Source organism: Carassius auratus, unplaced genomic scaffold (genome assembly GCF_003368295.1).
Source record: "Carassius auratus strain Wakin unplaced genomic scaffold, ASM336829v1 scaf_tig00214178, whole genome shotgun sequence".
Classification (NCBI taxonomy): domain Eukaryota; kingdom Metazoa; phylum Chordata; class Actinopteri; order Cypriniformes; family Cyprinidae; genus Carassius; species Carassius auratus.
Genome location: NW_020527545.1, coordinates 208,522 through 225,617, shown reverse-complemented (window position 1 = coordinate 225,617; position 17,096 = coordinate 208,522). Strand labels below are relative to the sequence as shown.

Genomic DNA, 17,096 nt, shown 5'->3' with positions numbered 1-17,096 from the left:
CGTAACCGCTTCTTCCTCAACTATTAACCAACAGGACCTGCCTGCTCCTCTACTTCTGCCAGAGGCAATGCAAGATCTCCTGGTCAAACGACCATACTTCTAAAAACGTCAGCCCGCCAAATCTCTGCGTTTTGGGGGGTTCGTAGTCTGGCGGCTGTCCTTTTGCTCTCTTGTTTTTGGGGGGAGTACCCTGGGTTCGGGCCACATCCCGAGCTCGGAGCCCTCCACCCGGACAGCACGCCAAATACGCATAAACTTACGGTATTAATATACGTAGATGTGAACTCGTGAAATGCTGTTTTATAACAAAGTTCGGGAGGAACAGTCGCAGTTCATTAACCTGATTAACACAAGTGGAGACCAATCAGTAATCAACTCATGACAAGGTATAAATAACAGCAGAACCTATCTCTGTTCATTGACAGTTTTCAGCATCCCTCCTCCACCCCATTTCTCCTCACTTATAGATCCATCTACTCTTACCACAACCGGGGGGAGTACCCTGGGTTCGGGCCACATCCCGAGCTCGGAGCCCTCCACCCGGACAGCACGCCAAATACGCATAAACTTACGGTATTAATATACGTAGATGTGAACTCGTGAAAACCATTCAAGCTATCCAAAATTCATTCACACCTGTTCTGTAAGATACATAATTTAAACAGTGGTAAAAGAGGATGTGGTGCTAAACCTTCAAGAGTCACTCAAAACGTATCTGTCCATAAAGCCTATAAAGAATTATTCTTAATATACAGTTCACAATACTTCAGCTTGTTATTCTAATTAAGTGAGGGTCATTTTATCAGTAAATGATTATAAATCATACTCGTTTCTACAATAATTATTTAAAAGTAATCCTATAGCGCCATCTGGTGGCCGTTATTGGTACTAAGAATTGCAAGCTTGATTTATATGTTATGATAGTTTTAATTTTATGCTGGCTCTTGAAAATGATAAAGCTATGAAACTTACTGTGCTTCCTTCAAATGATGACTTCTACGTATATAAAAAATTATGAAGAGTTGGAATTAAAAATTTTAAAGATATAGTAAAATAACTATTGTATTTTTTATGTTACTTTAATAAATCGCTATGGCCACACCATTTAAGGTATCCTAAACCCATTCGAAATTTAACATCTTCAGTATATGGCTTCATGTTAAAAAAGTTTGGTGTGAACTACTTGTGTCTTCTTGGAGGAGAATGAATTCATTTACAGGCTGAGTTTATCATAAATCCACAATAACATTTCTGAGTTCTGTATCAATCTGTGTTGTTGTTTGTTTATTTTTATTTTTTTATTTTTCATAGGAAGATAACTGACCCTTTACTCTCCTTTTTAATAAATGTGCTTATAAACCAAGAACAAGCTATTTATAGCTGTATTTATAAACTGCTTACTACTGACTATTACTATTGGGACAAGGCTTTATGAAGCATGAACTGACTATTTACTAATGAGTGCAGTTATTATAAAGTGTTATCAATGCATTTGCTAATGTTAACAAATTAGACATTATTTTACAGTGTTATCAAATCCCTTAAATGATTTGTAAGTGTTTTGTAATGATTTTATTGACCTGTAAGCATTTGTGAAAGTTCTGCTTGCATTACAGCTTAGTCTTGATCTGTGAGCTGAACAGATTTACTGTTACATCCATGAGATTATGTAAATTCAAATAAATATCATGTCACAGGATGTCAGAGGTCAGTATCAAATGAGTTTGAAATTATTATCTGCAGCACAAATAAGGTTTTTTAGGATTTTTTAAAAATCCCTAAAACTGTCAGAAAAGGATAAGGCCTAAGATTTCTATGTGAGTGGCTAAATTTATTTGTTTTTATAACTATAATGCATAAACTATGAAACTATACAAAATGTCTAAAAAAGTACAAGTTATTATTTTCCAATGTTTTTTATTTATTTAAAAAAAAAATTTACATTTCTTTTTTGGATTTTCATTTTAAAAAATTAGCCTACGGCAATCATTCTAAACAGCTTGAATAAAACCTGTCAATATTTATTATAGACCACTGTAACTGTGTATAATCTAACAAACGAGTTTATTATGAAAATAAAAGTGTGTACACCAGATAAATTGGACGATAAAGAAATTGCTAACAATAGTATAATAGAGCATGTTTAGGTTTTTAGGCGTTTAGATGCAGAAATGGATAAATCAAATGTAAAATAAAATGTAATTGATTTAATTAAATATAGATTAAGTCTTGTTAGAGCAAAATAATAAATAAATACGTACACACATTAAAAAAGCAGCCAAGATGAATGAGTTTAATATTTTATATAGATTAAAATTGAAGACAGAAGCAGCTGGTATATGCGGTCACTTAATATTAAAATCCAGTATATCCACTTCAGATTTATTTCTCAACAGTTTATGTTCACGTGGCTGTTTTCGTTTATATTAGCCAAGCTATTATGTATTTTGAAATAATCTTGTCTGTGATGTGTTCGTTCTTACGACGAAAGGCAGAATCCTGCATCTCGAGAGATATATGTTATTCTGCCAGTCGCGCTTTCAAACAGTCATGCGCACTTAAACGGGTCACAAACACCTGCATTTAGCTCGTGTTGTGTTATAATGGATGTATTGTGTGCATTTATGGCAATAATTTATTTTAAAAAGCTCTTAAACAAGAATAAATTCGTTAGTTTTGAACTTGTGACACTGTGCGCGCTGATCGGAGCAGTGATTTCAGATAGGCAGCCGCAAATATTTCATTTTCACACAAACAGTTCAAAAACATCTTAATTTAGCTCTTGGTGTGTTCTAATTGGTGAATTGTGTGATATCGCTGCAATACTTTATTTTTAATAGCTATAAAACAAGAATAAACTCGTTTTTCTGAGCTCATCATTCCACACGCTCTTGCTCAGAGCGGTGATTCATCTCTCATGTTTCTCACGTATCACTGACCACACATCAATTATTAATGAGCCCTGACCTGATAATAATCATATATGTTGGTTTAGCTTGTCAGTGTGAATTAAATCCAAGTATTTATTTGTATGTTAACCGATTTAAAAGTGAAACCAAAAGAGAGTCTCCTCCCTTTTTTAGTCCGGTAACTGCACCTGTAGGGGCGCTATTTCTCTCAGACAATGGAAGTCTAAGCACACTCACTCAAACAGATGGACAGAGTGAGATGAGATGTCTGACAGTTTTTTAATTTTCTGTTATCCATACAGTGTTGTAAAGTCATGAAACTATGCATATTTACTCAGAATAACTTTTTTTCTGTATGAAAAAGGGTTTTGAAGTGTTTGGAATTTAAAAATGCAGGAAAATTAATAATTCCATCTTTACTGTCATTTAAAAAAATCACCACGACAAAACCATCCAAGCTATCCAAAACCCATTCACAATTTAAGTTCCTCAATGTTTTTTCAACACGTAGACAAAGTTTGGTGTGTATAGTGTTACTTTCCTCTGAGCAGTATGCATTAATTCACAGCTAAATGTAAAAAGAAATCCACATTCAAATCAAAATAGCCGACTTCCTGTTGGTCGTAGCTGATGACTGTGAATTAGAAAGTTGTCCGTCTTGATAAGAAAAATTTTTGTACTGAATTTGGTGTCTGTAGCTAAAACTAACCCCCCCACTTTTGACAAAAGGTGGCGCTATAGAGTGCCTCTTCCACGCCCTCTTATGAACTTTTGCCAGTGTCTAGCTGTCACTAATACTGATATGTGTTCTGAGTTTGATGAAATTCTAAGCATGTTATATGCCTCAAAATCACCTGAGAAGTATTCCAGTTTGACATGTTGCCACGGCAACAATATTTTTAGATATCAATATCCCCCCAGCAGATTTATATCGGCTGTGTTTTAACATTATTCTGATGAAGTTTGAAGCAAATCGAGTAAAAATAAGATGCTGAATTCAAAGCATTTTGAAAATGACACACTTCCTGCTGCCAGTTGGTGGCGCTATAACTTTGACTCCTAATAGTCACATATATGCGATCAACATCATACAATGAATAATCTGATGAAGTTTGATTATAAATCAGGAAATGTATGTGGATGGTATTAGACACTTCCTGTTTCTCAATTCTCGCCATAAATTCAACGCCTCGCTACGAGCAAACCGTTCGAGATATCAAAAATCCCTTGCCAATTTTTCAGCCCCAATGTCTTGAGATCATGTTGACAGAGTTTGGTGGCAATCGAGTAAAAAACCTATGACAAGTATATCAAATTCCAGAGCATGCGCTTTTTACATTACTCTAAATAGCTGACTTCCTGTTGGGCGGAGCATATGACATGCAATACGCAAGTTGTTCGGCACGATGAGATCTATATGTGTACTGAGTTTCATATTAATACGTGCAAGTATGTGTGAGCTATACATCAACATTTATGACTGTGTTCCAGGGGGCGCAGTAGAGCCCCTGTGCCACGCCCGGGTCCCAACCTCTGCAGGCTCCTAAAGGCCACAGATTTTTGGAGTGTGTGCAAATTTTCAAGACTTTTTAAGCATGTTAAGGGCCCCAAAAGCCCCCGTAACGTTAGAAAATAAATAAATAAATAATAATAATAATAATCCTAAGGAAAACAATAGGGCTCTCCAGGCCTCCAGGCTTGAGCCCTAATTAAAGCTGCAAGCAGCGATGAACGGGCCCTCGCACCTGGGCTCACCACCACCCGGTGCCCATAGGAGGAACCGTGAACGTTGGGCCATATGCTTATAAAATAGTAAATATTTTTGCCACATTTCCTGGTGCCAACAGGTGGCGTTATGATTATAACTGAATATCGCCATGTAAATGTCTTTAGGCCAGGACTCTTACTAAACATGCAAAGTTTCAGGCAGATCAGACATCTCATGTTTAAGTTAGTATGAAATAAGTCATTCCTGTTGCCAGCAGGCGCCGCTATACTTATAATTGAATATTGGACTTTAGTTGTGTTCAGGCCAGGACTCTTATAAAACATGTGAAGTTTGGGTTAGATTGGGAATTGTATGCATGAGTTACAACAACTTCCTGTTTCATAGTATTAATACCATCCTTTAGCACATAGTAAGTGTTATTAGAATGTTGCTAGAAAATATTTCTAGCATGATTAGCACACAATGGCAAATTTTATTGTGTTGCAAATAGTGGATAAAATTGACTGTTGTCAAACGTGTGAAGTTTGGGGCAGATCGGACATTGCTAGCTTGAGTTACAACAACTTCCTTATTCAATGCCGGCAGGTAGCGCTATGACTATTACTGAATTTGTTCATGGGTGTTTGTCCGGAACAGGACACATATACCACGTGAATGGACATTGGACATTGCTTGCCTGAGTTACAGCAACTTTCTTTTTCACTACATTATTAGCATGCTTTAGCACTAAGCTAAGTGTTGCTAGCATGTATTAGTATGTATCTAGTATGTTGCCAGCCTATTTAACACTTGCTTACACTTTTTAGTATGTTCCTAAGAGTCTGTAACAGTGTTAACCATGTCACTTCCTGTTACCAGCAGGTGGCGCTATGACTATAACTGAATTTGGTCATGGTTGTTTGTTCAGTACAGAACACCTATCACACATGTGAAGTTTGGGGAAGATCGGACATTGCTTGCCTTTTTTAGAGCAACTTTCTTTTTCACTACATTATTAGCATGCTTTAACACTAAGCTAAGTGTTGCTAGCATGTATTAGTATGTATCTAGTATGTTGCCATTCTATTTAACACTTGTTTACACTTTTTAATATGTTCCTAGGAGTCTGTAACAGTGTTAACCATGTCACTTCCTGTTACCAGCAGGTGGCGCTATGACTATAACTGAATTTTTTCATGGGTTTTTGTTCAGGACCGAACACCTATCACACGTATGAAGTTTGGGGAAGATCGGACATTGCTTGTCTTAATTACAGCAACTTTCTTTTTCACTACATTATTAGCATGCTTTAGCACTTAGCTAATGATGCTAGCATGTATTAGTATGTATCTAGTATGTTGCCAGCCTATTTAACACTTGTTTACACTTTTTAATATGTTCTTAAGAGTCTGTAACAGTGTTAACCATGTCACTTCCTGTTACCAGCAGGTGGCGCTATGACTATGACTGAATTTGCTCATGGTTATTTGTTCAGGACAGAACACCTATCACACGTGTGAAGTTTGGGGAAGATCGGACATTGCTTGCCTTTTTTACAGCAACTTCCTTTTTCACTGCCTTAGTAGAATGCTTTAACACTTAGCTAAGTGTTGCTAGCAACTTTCGTTATGTTTCTAGCATGTTGCCAGCCTATTTAACACTTTTTGACACTTTTTAATTTGTTCTTAGAAGTCCATAACAGTGTTAACCTTGTCACTTCCTGTTACCAGCAGGTGGCGCTATGACTATAACTGAATTTGGTCATGAGTGTTTGTTCAGAACAAAACATCTATCACACGTGTGAAGTTTGGGGAATATCAGACATTGCTTGCCTGAGTTACAGCAACTTTCTTTTTCACTACATTATTAGCATGCTTTAGCACTAAGCTAAGTGTTGCTAGCATGTATTAGTATGTATCTAGTATGTTGTCAGCCTATTTAACACTTGTTTAAACTTTTTAATATGTTCCTAAGAGTCTGTAACAGTGTTAACCATGTCACTTCCTGTTACCGGCAGGTGGCGCTATGACTATAACTGAATTTGGTCATGGGTGTTTGTTCAGGACAGAACACCTATCACACGTGTGAAGTTTGGGGAAGATCGGACATTGCTTGCCTTTTTTACAGCAACTTCCTTTTTCACTACATTATTAGCATGCTTTAGCATTAAGCTAAGTGTTGCTAGCATGTATTAGTATCTATCTAGTATGTTGCCAGCCTATTTAACACTAGTTTACACTTTTTAATATGTTCCCAGGAGTCTGTAACAGTGTTAACCATGTCACTTCCTGTTACCAGCAGGTGGCGCTATGATTATAACTGAATTTTTATCATGGGTTCTTGTTCAGGACAGAACACCTATCACACGTGTGAAGTTTGGGGAAGATCGGACATTGCTTGCCTTTTTTACAGCAACTTCCTTTTTAACAACATTATTATCATGCTTTAGCACCAAGCTAAGTGTTGCTAGCATGTATTAGTATGTATCTAGTATGTTGTCAGCCTATTTAACACTTGTTTAAACTTTTTAATATGTTCCTAAGAGTCTGTAACAGTGTTAACCATGTCACTTCCTGTCACCGGCAGGTGGCGCTATGACTATAACTGAATTTGGTCATGGTTGTTTGTTCAGGACAGAACACCTATCACATGTGTGAAGTTTAGGGAAGATCGGACATTGCATGCCTGAGTTACAGCAACTTCCTGTTTCATGGCGAAACATCAAACTTTGTCAGGCCGCCAGGGACACACCCCTTGACGAAAACTCAAAACCTTCGCAATTTAACATCACAAAGGTCTTATGATGACCCTCACCAAATTTTAAGATAATCCGATTAAAACTGTAGGAGGAGATCGTCAAAGTATAAGGCATGGAAATGGAAAAAACTGCACAAAAATCATACAGGAAATTCAAAACCTACTTCCTGTTGGGTTTTGGATTTTGTACCAAGAGACTTTTTTGTAGGTGATGGTGTGTTACATGTGTGTACTGATTTTCATGAATGTACGTGAAACACAGCTCGAGGCGCACTCCGTTGAAATTTAACAGGTGGCGCTATCGAGCCATTTTGCCACACCCACTTCTGAAACCTATATCAGATGTAAATTTTCGCCAGTCCTGATGCGTGTGCAAAGTTTCGTGAGTTTTGGAGCATGTTTAGGCCCTCAAAAATGCGATTGATGAAGAAGAAGAAGAAGAAGAAGAAGAATTAAAGCTGCAAGCAGCGATGAACGGGCCCTCGCACCCGGGCTCACCACCACCCGGTGCCCATAGGAGGAACCGTGAACGTTGGTCCATATGCTTATAAAATAGTAAATATTTTTGCCACATTTCCTGCTGCCAACAGGTGGCGTTATGATTATAACTGAATATCGCCATGTAAATGTCTTTAGGCCAGGACTCTTACTAAACATGCAAAGTTTCAGGCAGATCAGACATCTCATGTTTAAGTTAGTATGAAATAAGTCATTCCTGTTGCCAGCAGGCGGCGCTATACTTATAATTGAATATTGGACGTTAGTTGTGTTCAGGCCAGGACTCTTATAAAACATGTGAAGTTTGGGTCAGATTGGGAATTGTATGCATGAGTTACAACAACTTCCTGTTTCATAGTATTAATAGCAACCTTTAGCACATAGTAAGTGTTAGAATGTTTGAAAATATTTCTAGCATGATTAGCACACAATGGCACATTTTATTGTGTTGCAAATAGTGCATAAAATTGTTAAACATGACACTTCCTGTTGCCAGCAGGTGGCGCTATGACTATAACTGAATACGGGCATGCTGATGTGTTCAGTACGGGACTTTTGTCAAAAGTTTGGGGCAGATCGGACGTTGCTAGCTTGAGTTACAACAACTTCCTTATTCAATGCCATAGTTGCATGCTTTAACACTTAGCTAAGTGTTGCTAGCATGTGTTATTATGGTTCTAGCATGTTGCCAGCCTATTTAACCCTTTTTGACACTTTTTTTAATTTATTCTTAGTTCATAACAGTGTGAACATTGTTACTTTCTTTTTCACTACATTATTAGCATGCTTTAACACTAAGCTAAGTTTTGCTAGCATGTATTAGTATGTATCTAGTATGTTGCCAGCCTATTTAACACTTGTTTACACTTTGTAATTTGTTCCTAGGAGTCCATAACATTGTTAACCTTGTCACTTCCTGTTACCAGCAGGTGGCGCTATGAGTATTACTGAATTTGGTCATGGGTGTTTGTTCAGAGCAGAACACCTATCACACATGTGCAGTTTGGGGAAGATCGGACATTGCTTGCCTTAGTTACAGCAACTTTCTTTTTCACTACATTATTAGCATGCTTTAACACTTAGCTAATGTTGCTAGCATGTATTAGTATATATCTAGTATGTTGCCAGCCTATTTAACACTTGTTTACACGTTTTAATATGTTCCTAGGAATCTGTAATAGTGTTAACCATGTCACTTCTTGTTACTAGCAGGTGGCGCTATGACTATAACTGAATTTGGTTATGGTTATTTGTTCAGGACAGAACTTCTATCACACGTGTGAAGTTTGGGGAAGATCAGACATTACTTGCCTTTTTTACAGCAACTTCCTTTTTCACTGCCTTAGTAGAATGCTTTAACACTTAGCTAAGTGTTGCTAGCATCTTTCGTTATGTTTCTAGCATGCTGCCAGCCTATTTAACACTTATTGACACTTTTTAATTTGTTCTTAGAAGTCCATAACTGTGTAAACCTTGTCACTTGCTGTTACCAGCAAGTGGCGCTATGACTATAACTGAATTTGGTCATGGGTGTTTGTTCAGAACAGAACACCTTTCAACAAATGTGAAGTTTGGGGAAGATCGGACATTGCTTGCCTGAGTCACAGCAACTTCCTTTTTCACTACATTATTAGCATGCTTTAACACTTAGCTAATGTTGTTAGCATGTATTAGTATATATCTAGTATGTTGCCAGCCTATTTAACACTTGTTTACACGTTTTAATATGTTCCTAGGAATCTGTAATAGTGTTAACCATGTCACTTCTTGTTACTAGCAGGTGGCGCTATGACTATAACTGAATTTGGTCATGGTTGCTTGTTCAGGACAGAACACCTATCACACGTGTGAAGTTTGGGGAAGATCGGACATTGCTTGCCTGAGTCACAGCAACTTCCTTTTTCACTACATTATTAGCATGCTTTAGCACTAAGCTAAGTGTTGCTAGCATGTATTAGTATGTATCTAGTAGGGCTGCACGATGTGTTGTTTAAGCATCGATATCGCGATGTACAAATCCACGATAGTCACATCGCAGGATGTGCGATGTAGGCTGTCGTAGTTGATCCGTTATTCATTAACTGTATGGGCCAAAGAGCGAGCGCGAGCGCGCGCGAGAGAGAGAGCGCGAACGCGCAGCCGGCGACGCATGCGTGGCGCAAGCGTCTCACCTCACACCGGCCTGAGAGAGAGAGCGCGCGCGCAAAGCAAGCCCCGGCGGCACGCTCAATGTCTTCAAACAACACGAGCGCTGTCTTGCTCTCTCTCCCTCGCGCATATTAATCAATTGACACGATGGTGTCGATGTTTAACCCCTTACTAGTAACCCCCCTTTTTTGGCATGGAGACCGAAATTAGATACCCAAAATTAAAAGGTTTCTGCTCATGATTCTTTCTGACTAGATACATAATCAACCTTTGTTCACAAAGCTGACACTTTAAAGTTTACTGTTCAGGGATCAGAATCACTCAGACTGTTATGATAATAGAGATATATTAGCTCTAACATAAAAACAAAAATAAAAATATAAAAAACATATGTTTTAAATGTATTTAAAAAAATGCTGATGTAGGAAATGAGTTTGAAAACTCAGTGTAGCTAAGGCCACAAGTCTTCCAAACCTTCATAAAAAATTTCATAATCGAATCTGTAAAACTGTGAATTTTATGAAATATTTTCTAAGGCCATGTCATGTGTGTTTTTAGAGAAGGCTAATCAGATTGATTTATGGCACTTGTCATCTCTATAAGATCTCACATGTAAACATTCCTGTGCTCTTTGTGTATGTTTCACTGTTGAAAGCTGCCCAATTCATTATTGTATTGTTCTCACCAAACGAGTCTTCCACACCTCCGCCAGGTATGACACATTATCCGCATTATTCTTTTATCATTATTCTTTTGTTTTTATTCCACCTTTATTAGCCTTGATTGTGGTTTTTCAGGCTTTACAAAGCAACAAAGCAGCGATCTCACTTCAGTCTCTCTTTGCATTTAGCCCTTATTTATCAAAAGTCGTACTATAAAAATGCAACAAAACATTTTCTTACGACCTTACGTGAATTATTGAGACAAAAATGCATTATGAAGAAGAAAAGCACCTGCTATTAGTAGCATTGGTGCTAACGTTAGCATCAAGCTACATCTGACAATTTATGAAATTATTAGTACACTTTTACTCAAAACTCACTTTAAACCCCGATCGAGTGTTTATAATAACTTCATTTAGCGATCAGGGGTGGAATTTGGTCGTTTACTGTTGTAAAAATATGTTATTTGTAGCCTTTTTCATCGCTGCACAAGTTAGCATTTCCGATGTACATTTTCGATTTTTTTTATAAAAATGCCCCAGATCTCAAGAAATTCTCATACCAAGCTTTACTATCGTAATCGCGGGTTTATTATTCTGATATTTTGTGTGTACAGAGGTGTTTCAGTGTTGTTTTGGCCAGATAACTACCAGGAAGTGTGCAGGAAGCATGTGACACTATGGGGCGGTGTCCAGATATGACACTCTAAGATTGACGTTGGGAAGACCCAATCAGAGTCTGAGTCTCACACCGCACGAGCTGTGAGTACTGCACGCACACACAGATCGCTGGGAGAGGCTGTTTATCATCTGATCGCGTAAATCCGTAGAAAATGAATAGAAATGACGATTCTGTCTGAAGAAATATGAAGTAAACATCAGTAAATATATCCATATATCTCCGCAGATATGCATCTTTGGTCTAAAAATCCTTATTGACGCTGTTCAGTGAGTCTATGTGTATTTATAACACAAATAAACCGCTGCTGACGTGACTGAATATGAGTGAGTGGTGAATTTCTATTCAGAATGTGGCATAATACGGATTTAATATTTTGCACTCCTGACATAAATCACTAAACATCTGTCACTGCAACAATGTTTTATCAAAATATTGGTCAAATATCGAAGCTAGAGTCAGGACAGGACATGGTTAACAGTGTTAACCATGTCCTGTTACCAGCAGGTGGCGCTATGACTATAACGAAATGTGGTCATGGGTGTTTGTTCAGAACAGAACACCTATCACACGTGTGAAGTTTGGGGAAAATTGGACATTGCTTGCCTGAGTTACAGCAACTTCCTTTTTCACTACATTATTAGCATGCTTTAGCACTAAGCTAAGTGTTGCTAGCATGTATTAGTATATATCTAGTATGTTGCCAGCCTATTTAACACTTGTTTACACTTTTTTATATGTTCCTAGGAGTCTGTAACAGTGTTAACCATGTCACTTCCTGTTACCAGCAGGTGGCGCTATGACTATAACTGAATTTGGACATGGGTGTTTGTTCAGGACAGAACACCTATCACATGTGTGAAGTTTGGGGAAGATCGGACATTGCAAGCCTGAGTTACAGCAACTTCCTGTTTCACGGCGAAACATCAAACTTTGTCAGGCCGCCAGGGACACACCCCTTGACGAAAACTCAAAACCTTCGCAATTTAACATCACAAAGGTCTTATGATGACCCTCACCAAATTTTAAGATAATCCGATTAAAACTGTAGGAGGAGTTTGTCAAAGTACGAGGCATGGAAATGGAAAAAACTGCACAAAAATCATACAGGAAATTCAAAATAACTTACATCCTGTTGGGTTTTGGATTTTGTACCAAGAGACGACTTTTTTGTAGGTAATGGTGTGTTACATGTGTGTACCGATTTTCATGAATGTACGTGAAACACAGCTCGAGGCGCACTCCGTTGAAATTTAACAGGTGACGCTATCGAGCCATTTTGCCACACCCACTTCTGAAACCTATATCAGATGTAAATTTTCGCCAGTCCTGATGTGTGTGCAAAGTTTCGTGAGTTTTGGAGCATGTTTAGGCCCTCAAAAATGCGACTCATGACAGAGAAGAAGAAGAAGAAGAAGAAGAAGAAGAAGAATAAACGGAGCAATTCCAATAGGGTCCTCGCACTGCAGTGCTCGGGCCCTAATAAACGGAGCAATTCCAATAGGGTCCTCGCACAAATAATCCTAAGGAAAACAATAGGGCTCTCGCCCTCCAGGCTTGAGCCCTAAAAATATAGCTGCAAGCAGCGATGGCGGGCTCAAGCCATCAGTGCAACGCCACCCCGGTGGCATCGGGAAAACTGTGCCCAGCGGGCATAAGCATTTACAGTAACCCTCTGGCAATCAAGTTTAAGGGGTACGGCAGTTAAAGGGTTAATCCGACCCATCTAGACTTTGAAATCACATACACAGAACAATATATATAACTTTAGTAACATTTTATTTTAATATATATAAAAAAATGTATAAGGTGTGCATCGTAGCTGACACTTAAATGAACACATTACAATTATTTTATGACTGCAAGTCTTTTTCCTCAAATGCTATTGAGCTTCAAATTTGCGTTTGAGCCCATGTGAAAAAGTAGCATAATTTACATATGACTTACAGTTTGTTTTAATAAATATCAAACATTCAATTTAATTGTGCATTATAGCTGTCACCTAGATGAACAATTACAGTTGTTTTTTATGACTGTAAGTCATTCTCTTCAAATGCTACTGACGTTAGAAAAGTGCATAACAATATCACATGTAACTTTAGAGACGGTCCCTAAATTTGAGACTCTCGAATGTCCAATGTCAAGCCAACTTTATGCCTGTTTTTGTTTTGTTTTTTACTTTCTTTATTTTTTTTTTCTCTGTGCCGGATTGCTGATGTCCTTTACCCGGGCATAGATGTCCATCCATCAATTACAAACATTAATCCGCAAACATGAGGTGCGAGCGGTCGCGAGCGCGGATGGGAGAATGGTGCATGTTTTTTTTGTTTTTTTTGAGCAACTGGTATGGTGCCCACTCTGGGAGTTGGTGCCCTACGAAGACTGCATACTCTGCATATAGGAAGCGGCGGTACTATCTGGAGGATATATTCCTCAAACCGTCGTACAAGAGGAGGTGATGCTAGTCCTTCAAGAATCTCTCAAAACATATCTGTTCATAAAGCCTATATATAAAGTCTTAATATAGTATTCCACAATACGTTGTGCTATTCTAATATTATTGATGTTTTTTATTGACATTGTTATTTGCTGTTATTTTCTGTTTTAATATTGTTACTGTTGTTACTTGTTGTACGGTGACCTTGAGTGGTTTGAAAGGCGCCTTAAATAAAATGGATTATTATTATTATTATTATTATTATTATTATTATTACAATATATATTTAAAAATTCAAGTGTACAGTGTTCTTTTATTGCATCTTGAAATAAATATTTCTGAGTTCTGTGCTTGTTTGTTTGTTTTTTTGTTTGTTTGTTTTTTTTTACATTTTTTAGGAAGATTACAGCCTTTAATCTCCTCAAAATAAATGTGCATATAAACCATGAACAATTTAATTATAGCTGTATTTATAAAATGCTTACTAATGACTATTAATTTTGGGAGAAGGCTGTATAAAGCATGAACTGACTATTTACTAATGCTTAGCTAATGAGTGCAGCTATTATGAAGTGTTGCCAATGCATTACTTATGTTAACAAATGAGACATTATTTTAAAGTGTTACCAAATCCTTAAATAATTAAAGTGTTTTGTTATGATTTCATTGACCTATAAGCATTTGTGAAATAGTTTTGCTTGCATTACAGCTTAGTCTTCATCTGTGAGCTGAACAGTTTTACTTTTACATCCATGATATTATGTAAATTCAAATAAATGTCAGGTCACAGGGTGTCAGAGGTCAGTATCAAATGAGTTTGAAATTATTATTTGCAGCACAAATAAGTATTTTTAGATTTTTTTTTTAATTCCTGAAACTGTCAGAAAAGGATAAGGCCTAAGAGATTTCTTAAGCTGTAATAAAAACAGCACAATTAGCAACAACATAAAAAAAAAAAAAAAAAAAAATTTAAATACAGTTTTTTTTCTGGTGATTAAAGAGATGTTTAAGTCTCTCTCTCTCTCTCTCTCTCTCTCTCTCTCTCTTTCTCTCTCTCATTGTGTCTGCCACTCAGCTCATGCCCATCCCCCACTCTCACACACACACACACACACACACACACACACACACTCAGTCAGCACACATACATTCCTCAAACAGAGGGACAGAGTGAGTTGAGATGTCTGACAGTTTTTTATTTGAGTTGTAAAGTCATGAAACTATGCATATGTCCTCAGAATGATTTGATCTCTGTATGAAAAAATGCTTTTAAGTGTTTGGAAGCTGCAATGTAAAAATACAAGACAATTAATGATTCCCTTTTTACTGTCATTTCAAAAAATCACCACGACAAAACCGTTAAGTTCCTCAATGTTTTTGCAACATGTAGACAAAGTTTGTTGAGTATAGTGAACTTTTCCTCTGAGGAGTATGCATTAATCACAGCTCAATAAAAAAAAAAAAAAAATCCATATTTAAATCAAAATAGCCGACTTCCTGTTGGTCATAGCTGATGACTGTGAATTAGAAGGTTGTCCGTCTTGATAAAAACAATATACGTACCGAGTTTGGTGTCTGTAGCTAAAACTAACCCCCCCCACTTTTGACAAAAGGTGGCGCTATAGAGTGCGTTTTCCACACCCTTTTAAAAGCTTTTTCCATTGTCTAGCTATCATTAATACTGATATGTGTTCTGAGTTTCATGTAAATCTGAAAACAGCTATTTACTGGCAACTGTGTTGTGGGACATGTGGGGGAGTGTTTAAACGAGGTGTTTTAGGGGGCGTGTCAGAGTCTTAACTTTTATAAAGAATATCTCTTTGGATTTGAGACTTTAGTCTTTGCTACTTTACAGATCTTCTTTACAGATCTTCTTTATGCACCAAAAATTTGTAACACTCCAAAGAGAAAGGAAAAATCACATCATATGACCCCTTTAAAGTTATTCTGCTTGTATTAGTGACTTACATTGTAGGAAGGTTTGCCTGGTCCTGGTGGGGGCTGCAAAATCAAGAAGAGAGTCACATTCAGTCAGTAAATAAACACAAACAAACACACAGTGCAGTGTGATTAATCAAGTGTGATTAATCAAATATCTTCACCATGATTTTGGCTTCTAATAATTGTGAAAACAATATTATAAATATAAAATTCATTTGAACCATGCCTTTAACAGACTAGCAATATTTTAAAATATGCTAGCATCATGCTAAGAAAGTGCTAAAGACATGCTAATCATGTTAATCATGCTTGCATAATGCTATGATTACAGTCAGAGAAAGCATTTTGTTACCCACAATCCATTTCAAAATTCAGACTTAAAAAGAACATCCACTTCCAACTGGAAGTGATTTGATTTCAACTTCTTAGTTGAGTAAACTTGCTGTAAAACTGTTTCCCACTCATTTAATCTCACTTAGTCTCTGTGCGCGCGTACGTTTGTGTGTGTGTGAGTGTGTGTGTGCTTGTTTTTATTACTTCGTGGGGACCGCAACCTGACAGCACACTCACGGTGTGGGGTCCCAAAAATGGTGTGGGGCCATTTTGCTGGACCCCACAAAGATTATGATTAGTATGAATAGAAATTATTAGAATAGAAAAGTGTTTTTAAGTGTGCTAATATTTTGCTCAGTACTGCCCCCTTTGCAGTGACTTCCGTAGTTTGTTATAGAAAGTAGATAGGACTAGCTGCGGCCCAGCAGTCAGCCTGCAGTAATTACACTGCTAGCTCAGCTAGAGCTAACTGAGCCTGGTTTCTCCCAAGGTTTTTTTCTCCATTCTGTCACCGATGGAGTTTCGGTTCCTCGCCGCTGTTGCCTCTGGCTTGCTTAGTTGGGGTCACTTCATCTACAGCGATATCATTGACTTGATTGCAAATTAATGCACAGACACTATTTAAACTGAACAGAGATGACATAACTGAATTCAATGATGAACTGCCTTTAACTATCATTTTGCATTATTGACACACTGTTTTCCTAATGAATGTTGTTCAGTTGCTTTGACGCAATGTATTTTGTTTAAAGCGCTATATAAATGAAGGTGACTTGACTAAAATAAATTAAACCTAAATTTTGCCAGCTTTATTTACACATTAAAATCTACACATCAAAATAAAATAGCATTTACAAGAATTCATAACAATTATTTCAATTTAATTAGTAAAAATACCTGGTTTGGATAAGTGATCAACCCTTTAGAGTAACCAATATAAAAATATAGGTTTTTTTTTTGTTTCTTCTGGACAAGTGGACAAGCATTAATGTCAATCCCTGATGATTCTGATTATTGCAGAGGTC

The 17,096-nt window shown here is 37.3% G+C and overlaps 1 protein-coding gene across 1 annotated transcript in view; it reads right to left on the bottom strand.

Moving 5' to 3' along the window:
* The window catches only part of LOC113091273 (uncharacterized), a 63,296-nt gene that overhangs the window by 11,759 nt on the left and 34,441 nt on the right, over positions 1-17,096 (bottom strand). The window contains exon 4 of the mRNA XM_026256681.1: positions 15,766-15,798. Within this exon, the coding sequence (XP_026112466.1) occupies positions 15,766-15,798 (33 nt within the window). The remainder of the gene's footprint in view (positions 1-15,765; positions 15,799-17,096) is intronic.